The 9,150-nt window shown below is 32.7% G+C and overlaps 1 protein-coding gene across 1 annotated transcript in view; it reads right to left on the reverse strand.

Moving 5' to 3' along the window:
- The window catches only part of LOC108555311 (aquaporin AQPAn.G), a 95,669-nt gene that overhangs the window by 42,786 nt on the left and 43,733 nt on the right, over positions 1–9,150 (reverse strand). The window contains exon 3 of the mRNA XM_017910892.1: positions 2,088–2,281. Within this exon, the coding sequence (XP_017766381.1) occupies positions 2,088–2,281 (194 nt within the window). The remainder of the gene's footprint in view (positions 1–2,087; positions 2,282–9,150) is intronic.

A 9,150-nucleotide genomic window follows, 5' to 3' on the forward strand; every position in this document is an offset into this window, starting at 1 on the left:
TATATATATTAATAAATTTGTGAGCATTATAAATATTATATAGATTAGTACACTTTATTTTATGTTTTATTTTAGTCATAATATAGAAACAATTATTAATTAAAAATTACTAATATTTTCTAAGTAATTTGTGCAAACCTTCAATAATTTGTTACATTATTATGTTACTAATTGATTAAATAATTGATGATATCATTTACAAAGAGAATAAAAATTAAGAATAAAATATTGTTATATCTTCAGCGTTATTCAATATAAAAATGAATTCATCCTGCTGTTCCTCTTAGTTTTGTGCTTACGTAATAACATTTCCTTATTTACAACAATGCAGATGCATATCACAAAAATCTTATTAGGAATCATTGAAAATAAATAAATTGTTTTTGCAAAAAAATCTTCAATCACGTGAAATTATATATGCTTTATTAAGCATTGTTCAAGCATTGATCAGTATTGATCAAGTGAAATCATGATATTAAACTCCTGTTCTTATCGATCGAATCTTACTTGTCAGAATTATTATCAATTTTAAGTAATATCTCATGAGATTATCGGCACACAAATATTTTAAATATTTCATTTCGAGTGTTGGTTTATCTACATATATCATACACTAAATACTTCGAGCTACTTATTTTAACACGTTTAACTATCGCTATTACACTTTAAATTAAATCTTTATTGATCTTATTCTCGAAATTTATCTATCTTTGTTCAGAAATTGAAAAACCATACTTCCATTCAAAGATGACAAATATCATGTTCGTATCAAGAATGTTGCTATATTTACATCTGTAATAAAAATACCTTCAATGTCCCAAAATTAATAATTATTGGAATTATTAAAAGTATATACCAGTTTTATAAACCATATTATTCGTTAAATTTAATTTCTCGAAATTATTAGAATAGTTCCTGATTTAATTTAAAGATTTCTAATTGGGTGAAAACATACAGCTATAGAGCATGTCTAACGATCAGTGGGAACACATTTTGAAAACTGTGGAAACAACCACGCGTAGCATATTCCGTTCCTGAAGCTACTTCCGGGTTGCGAAGCGTGCAAGAGTGGAACGCATAGCACTATTAAATATACTCTTTCTTCGATAAACTTTTACAACCGATGCTTATCAATATTCATAAATGCCTTTTTCGCGATAATGAGAATAAGCAAAAACGAATTTTACGGACGTTAAACTTCATTAATATCGTATACCTAACTTCATAAATGACATAACAAAATGAGGGTATTCAAATGCTAAACACGTATGAAAATAATAAAATATTTTACGAAGTTTAAATTTCTAAAATTCCACATAAAAGCAGCAAATATTGAAATATTTCATAAAGCATAAATAAATTTTTAAATATTACACGAAGCCCAAAAATATTAAAATATTTACATGTTACGTTAGGATAAAGGATAATAAAATTTTACATTAATAAAAATTCGAAAACTTAAAAGATTATACGAAGATAAAGGAATTTGTAAATTTCGAATAAAAGTAGAAACCGCTAAAATACTAAACACGTACGAAAATAATAAAATATTTTACATAATTAAAAAATTCTAAAATATCATATAAATGCAGCAAATACTGAAATATTTCAAGATTCAAAAAATTTCTAAACATTACACAAAGTCCATAAATATTCAAATATTTACATGTTACGTTGAGATAAAGGGTAATAAAATTTTACATTAATAACTAGAAAACTGAAAATAAGATAAAAAGATGTGAAAATTTCGGATAAAAGTAGAAACCGCTAAAATATAAAAATATTTATTACATGCTAAAGAAGGAATTTAAAATTCCACATAATAACGATAAGAAGACTCGTATCTGCGTGTAACTATCAAACAACACTGGTTCTTCTCACTGCCCCCAACAAAGTGGCTCGTTCATGCTAACCTGTGCACACCGCAGCGAAGTGAAGTGTGCTTACGTATTACTTAACGTGAAATCATAAAAGGAAAGCTATGTTACGCTTTGCGGCACGGTAACAGTTAATTTTGTTTGTCGACTCGGGGGTCATTATCCTCCCCAGCAAAGCATAAACGATTATGTATAAGTCACGTGACTTACGTGAGCTAAGCTGGCGACAGCGAGACCAAAGGTGAACGCGATGTGCACCACAGTGGGTGGGTTCTCCACGGTCCACGTGATGCAGGATGCACAGCCGATCAGGACCAGCAGAAACGTTCCCAGGGTCTCGGCGAACAGCATCACCAGAAACTCGACCTTCGTCACCTCCTCGAGACCGACGAAGTCTTTCGCACCTGGAACACGAAGCAAAGAAAACGAAGAAAATAACGTGTCGCTATATACACGTCGTCCGACAGCGTTGCGACATTTTGTTGGTAATTAAATAATACGCGGAAAGGCGAGGAAGACGTTTTTCACTGTCTGCCCATATTGAAACGTCAAAATTCGTGTATTCAGCGAGCGAGCGAGCACGAATGAATACGAATACACGTCATTGTCGGAGTCCTCCTCGAGGATGCATTTCCATGATTGTTATTTCTGACAAAGAGGTTTCGTCTCCTGGTTTCTGTCGGTGCCTCGGTCATTGAAATACAGTTACGAATTTTTGATTCATTGCCTTTGTATCCTTTATTCCTCTTTCCTTTATTTTTCCTTTTATTTTAATTCGCTTTTTTTACTTTTTCCCAGTTGTTTGGGGAGGAAGAGAGGTTATGTAATAGGAGTCGGCGGGATAGGTGGCGCCACTTGTGGCGTTATTGCGTAAACAGAAGAGAGGTTTCTAATAGCACGATAATGTTGAAATTCTATTTCTGCGGTTATTGTTTAACAGATGTCGAATTATGATGTAAACAGATAAGAAATTAAGTCGTCCAAAGCGATAGAAATGTAAACAGGCGACAATTGTGTAACTTTAAGTCGACTATTTAGGTGTTTGGTAATTTGGCTATTGAAAATTGCGGAGTACTATCTAAAACAATTTTAATTATAACTGATAACTATATCGATGTGATAATATTATAGAATGTTATTTGAAAATGGTTGAAATCATTAGTTGCCTACTAATCTTCAGTAATTAAATAATTCATTTTAAATTCTATATTTATTTTATTGTAATATATATATTAGTTCTTATTATGCATAGCAATTTGTTAAATATATCTTTGTATCAATACACAATATATTAATATTATTATTAGATTACGAATGTTTATGCATTTATTATATTTATTGAGATATGTAAATAAGCCTTAACAATATTATGTCAAACTATAGCAGTTATTTACGTTCTCATAGTACTTCTTTCACGAATGCATAACTTCTATGCATAAAAGTTTTCAAATTTTGTAACAATTGTGATTTTTGTCACAACGAATTCCTTTTTCACATATTTTGCATAATACAGACACTCTTATTCTATAAATTCGGTTTGAAAATAATATACAATCGACTTTTTCTTAGTTTGAACGTCTCAAAATCTTAAACCAGTAAATTTCTTAAATTTTCATATAGATTTTATTATAAATATATGCATTTGCATAAACATCCTTAGTCTAATTATCAACTATTTTTCTGAACTTCGCAATTTAATCATTCCCTTCGATTAATTATGTTTTTATAAAAAAATTCACTTCCTTTTTACTCACATTAGAAAACCGCATTAAGACAAGAGATATTTATATTCCTATTGCAGCTGGTAATAAATTGTAACTTAATCGACATCACCGGTAGCATCATCGTGACATCATAATGAGAAACGTAATAGAATTGTACAGTAACTTCAGGAATTACGATTAGTTTTCGATAAATTGATAACATCATCTGACACATCTAAGTTTCCATTTTGTTATATAATTATGCACTAACGACGTCAATTAACGTCAAATCGCAATTTCGATGACGAAACAAAGTTAAATTAATGTAACAAACATTTCCCGTCACGAAATATAAAGTAATAAAGAAAGTCTGCGTAGTAAAGATAAGAAATCGTGGTGGCGGGAAATTTGAACTGCGTAAGACGTTGGAATGCCTAAAATATAAAATTTTCATATTTATTTTACTGTTTAAATAAATAAAATAAGAGAAACTGTTATGCTAAATATTGTAAGTACCATATTCGTGTATCACAAAGCGATATAGATATTTTCCACGTAATTTATCATCGAACAGACAGACAGCAATGGAGATGTCGGTAATATACGTGTAGATTACTAACATAGTTACGAACTTTTGTCAACGTCATTGTTTTTCTTCGCACCAGAAGCACACGTTTGCGACTGAAGAATAATTAACGACCACTGGAAAATGTTCGTTTTTTTTCCAAGAGAATTACACATATCGATTCGATCACTAACGAGCATCTTGTGAATCATGTCGTCACAGATCAAGTGGAATCGTAAATTTCACTATCTAATCCTTACCGATGGATCCATAAATTTTCATGATTTACGCGAATTCCAAATTATCTCTGTCATCCTTTAAAAAACAAACAGATTCGAATGGAACAAAAATACAATCAACTCGCGTAATATTTCACGCAATGTTGACCTATATTTTAAAACGTCGACAAATTTGTGGAACGAGTGCCAACTTTGGCACGCGACGAATTACGTTGGCACGTGAGGCATGTCAGAGTAACTCTTCGTTCCATTAATCCAAAATTGCATACTATTATACTTCGTTAAAACTAAAATAAATAAATCACATTCTTTTTTCCAATTAAACAAAATTTTGGTACTTATTCACACACATCTGTATTTCATACTTTATAGCAAGCTGTACCACAACCGTCTCAAAATTTGATATAATTTTATAATTTTATAATTTTATATTATATATAATATACTGATATAGTTTTATATTTTTATATTGCATAAAAGTGCACAATTGCATACTATCTTCGATTCATTAATCCAAAATTGCATACTATCTTCAGTTCCATTAATCAAAATTACATACTATCATATTTCGTTAAAACTAAAATAAGTAAAGCGTATTTTTATTTGCAATTAAACAAAATTTTGGTATTTATTTAGACACATCTGTATTTCATACTTCGTAGCAAGCTGTACCATAATCGTTTCAAAATTTGATATAATTTTATATTATATATAATATATTGATAGAATTTTATATTTTTATATTGCATAAAAATGCAAAATTGTATACTATCTTTGTTCCATTAATCCAAAATTGTATACTATCGTACTTCGTTAAAACTATAATAAATAAATCACATTCTTCTTTAATTAAGAGAAGATCAATTAAACAAAATTATGGTACTTTTTATAGACGTCTGTATTTCATACTTCGTAGCAAGCTGTATCACGACCATCCCTACACCAGACAAGCTATACATTTCCTTTACTTAATGAATTCACAAAGTGAACATAACCTACAACGTTCGATCAATCGGTATCTAAATTTACTATTCCCCTGAACCACTATAGACTCGATTATTATGTAATATAGGCTCACGGTTACGCGAACCAGTTCTAATTTAAATTCCCGGTAATGATAGATCTGGTTGAAATTGGATGTCAGTCATTCAGACTCGAGCTCTCGTTCGATCTGTCCCAAGCTCGAATGATTTATTTATTTACTTATTTATCATATCTTTTTCTCCGAAATGTCAATGAATGCGGGGTAACGCTCGACCTCCGTGTCGTTGGACGCTCTCGACTCGTTTGTAGTTCATGCCTTCCGCTGAACATCGACTCGGGGAAAGAGACAGACAATCTAGTTGCTAAACGTTTCCGAAAGGAGTTGCCGCTCGGCGAATTGTTGATTTCGTGGACCAGCTGCTTCCCACGTGTTGAACCTACGCCTAGTTAAGCAATTACGTTAACACGCTCGTTTCTTTTATTTCAGTGACAATGCTTATTCGAGAATAGACGAGACAAAATGGAGGAATAGAGTCGTGCTGACAGGTACAACAAAGATTCGTCGGCGAAGGTTATTCTGTTTGTTGTCGCTTCGACAGTGTGAGTATATTATGATGGATTTTCGGAACATTTTTAATACTGGAACTACGAAATCAGACAAACCTTGGTTTCAGATTTCTATTTTTGCTGTCACTGGATACGTAAGCTACTCCTAACAAAATGAAAACATAGTTCGGTATACTTATTTATTTTCGTCGTGCGATTTTATTTATCAGTATTTGTGTATTATATATTTCAATATATATTAAAGATATATTTTTCTAGTGTTAAGAAACTTCTGTAAACTTTTATTGTGGAAGATTCGTAAATTATTTCTATTGCACGTAATCATACAAATGAGGTTATGTTTACTAACGTTCGGTAGTCAATCATTAAATTCTCATCGTTACTGTTATGATTCTAAGTGAAATTAAGTACGAAGATTAACGACAATGTTTCATTTTCTGGGTACAAGAAATTCTTACGATAATTGGACAAACCGATTCCCCAGTCCGAGTACAGAGGAACGAGTAATAGATGCGAGAAATTTATTGTCGAATTGTCTTACGTCGGTATGGAGATTGAGACGAGTTGCGAAAGTTGGCATTGAGCAGAGAGGAAAATAATGTTCCGAAAGAGAAAATAGGTCACGTTTAAAAAAGATTTACTTCGTTTAATGGCACATGTTGCGATAAAGTGTTGCTCGCCAATTGCTCACTTCGGTGCTTCACACTTTGGCTTCTCTACTGTGTTGACGGCTACCTGCAACCAATGTGTGACCTATTTTTTCCTCCGTATGACGGGTGATAAATGTTGCATTTCTTCGACAGAAATAACGAATCGCCAATTTTAATGCAACATATAAAGAAATTTTTGCGAACAACTGTCACTAAATTTGTATTTTTATAGTATAAGATGAAATTGGCATAGAATATACGACACTTTTATGTATGTTGTTTGGTATCGTTTTCAAATATTTTAACTTCTTGCATGAAAGATGCGAAGCGAGTTTCGCGGACAACATTAAACAAAACGTTTTATGTTGTTGCACTTTATATCTGAATTTAATAATTTATCGGGTATTCTTCAAGAAGTGTAGAAATGTTTATTCACAAATTACGATATTAAGATCTTTGAATATTTTTTCCATTTAAATGAACAAATATTTCTGTCTAGTATTTTTACTTATCTTAGTTTCCATCTATTTTTGAGATAATGCAATATTTCATTACGATTTTAGACTACGATTAGATAAGATTATTAGATTATTTCATTTCATAACAACAAACCTGAAAAAATAATAAAAAAATATCGTGTTAATTATTATAATAATTAAACATTTTAATAACACATTAATAATTAAATATTAAACATTTTTAAAATTCAATAATTCGAATTAAAATTCGAAAATATGAATTAATCAAAATTTACAGTGTCATTGAAAATTACAAAATTAGGATGCTTTTTTCTTTTTCTTTTAGATATGACATCGAACTGTTTGAATTTTTTCCTCAATAAATTAATTTTGCTGCAAAACAGAATTTTACATTTCTTTTTCCATTTAATCAGAAAAAATAATAAATTCATACTTGGAGAAAATAAACTTGTTAGCTTATAAGGAATTTAATTCGATGTGGTATAATTTACAAGTGAGATGAAAATAAAGATGAAATACTGTAGAACGTTATTATATAATAATAACTCGAATACTTCATAAACACTTATTTTTACAAAAAAATACGGAATTAAAATTTCTCAATAAAGTATAATCCAGTAATAATTATCCGGTCTCATTTCTCGCAAGCGAGTTTATGAAAAAGGCAAAAATAAAAATTAGTATATTTTTATATTTTAAAATATAATTTTCACGTACGATTAGAGGTGGATTCACGACGGTTAGTCTAAGCTGGAATTAAGCGACGTACCTTTCCAACCCTTGCCCATTTTCGTCTGGGAATCTCAGACAAGACGTTCGACAACGGAGCAACAGCGTTCCTCTTCTACCACCCCGAGTTCTCGCTTTTCACAACCGAATGTCAGCCAACGAATTGTTCTCTCATCGGAAGTTAGCTACCATTTCCCGCGGGTATCGATCACCGATCACCGGTCACAAGGAACAATCTCTCCCTCTCTCTCTCTCTCGCAAGACAAAGGATCCTTTCGAAACAAGAAGACAATGGTAACAACTTTATCACCTCGATCGCCGACTCGAACTAACCCGGCGTAACGAGAAACTCGAACGCGACGAGGGAAAAAGAAAAAAAGAAAAAAGCGTAGAAAAATAGCAGAAGACAAATCGTGACTCGTGAGGCAAAGAGAAGGAAAGAGAGGGAAAAAAGGATGCTCGTTTCCGTGGCACACGAATTCGCGATATTCGACGGCACAACACGTGGAGTCTCTGGGCTATTGAGTCTGCGGAGCGCGAGTTTCGCCTTCATATATCGCTGTTCTCCACTGCTGTCCTCCCCCCAATCGACACGCGGATCCCCCCTTTCTCACCTCCTCCACCTCCAGCCTCTTCATCATCGTAGCCCCACCAAAAGTTGCCCACTCAAAAACTCATTCAAAACGCTCGTTTTGCGCGACCTGGTCCAGGAGGATGTCTGATCGTGGCCCTCGTATCCTTGACATGTCGCAGGTTAACGTATTCACGAGCACGCTGCTCTAATGGATCGTGCCGATTTTAACGCTACCGATCTTTCCAGCCGAGCGGAACTATAAACGAACCAACACCTATTCGATAGACAGGATGTTGTAATCGCGATGAGGCAGCTGGACGTAGCTGCGTTTACAATGGATGTAATTAGATTTACGTGTGGACATCGTTCTTGCTCTTTTGCGACTCTAGCCTGAGCTTAGATCAAGCCGAACAGTCTGTGATCTCACGATTGCGTTAGGTGGAATGAAACGTGTCACCGGCGTGAGGAAATTTCATTTTACGCAGAGACTGCAAGCTTATTGTCGCTAAAAGAAAATGGAGGTATTTAGAAATTGCACGAGATGTTGAAACGGAGTATCGTAGAAGAAGATTGTTGATTAATATCTTAGGTTGATAGGTATTGCGACTTAAGACGATAGACGAGTATCACGGTCGAAGGAATGTGGTTACATATGCAGAGGAGAAGAGGTTAGGTGAGATTATTGATACGAAATGGAGAATTTAACGATTGGTTAGCTATCTATAAATAGTGCATAGAAATCATATATATACATTAGTATAAATTTAACTAATTTATGTTAAT

Source organism: Eufriesea mexicana, unplaced genomic scaffold, assembly GCF_001483705.2.
Source record: "Eufriesea mexicana isolate 0111107269 unplaced genomic scaffold, ASM148370v2 scaffold474474847, whole genome shotgun sequence".
In the NCBI taxonomy this organism is placed as follows: domain Eukaryota; kingdom Metazoa; phylum Arthropoda; class Insecta; order Hymenoptera; family Apidae; genus Eufriesea; species Eufriesea mexicana.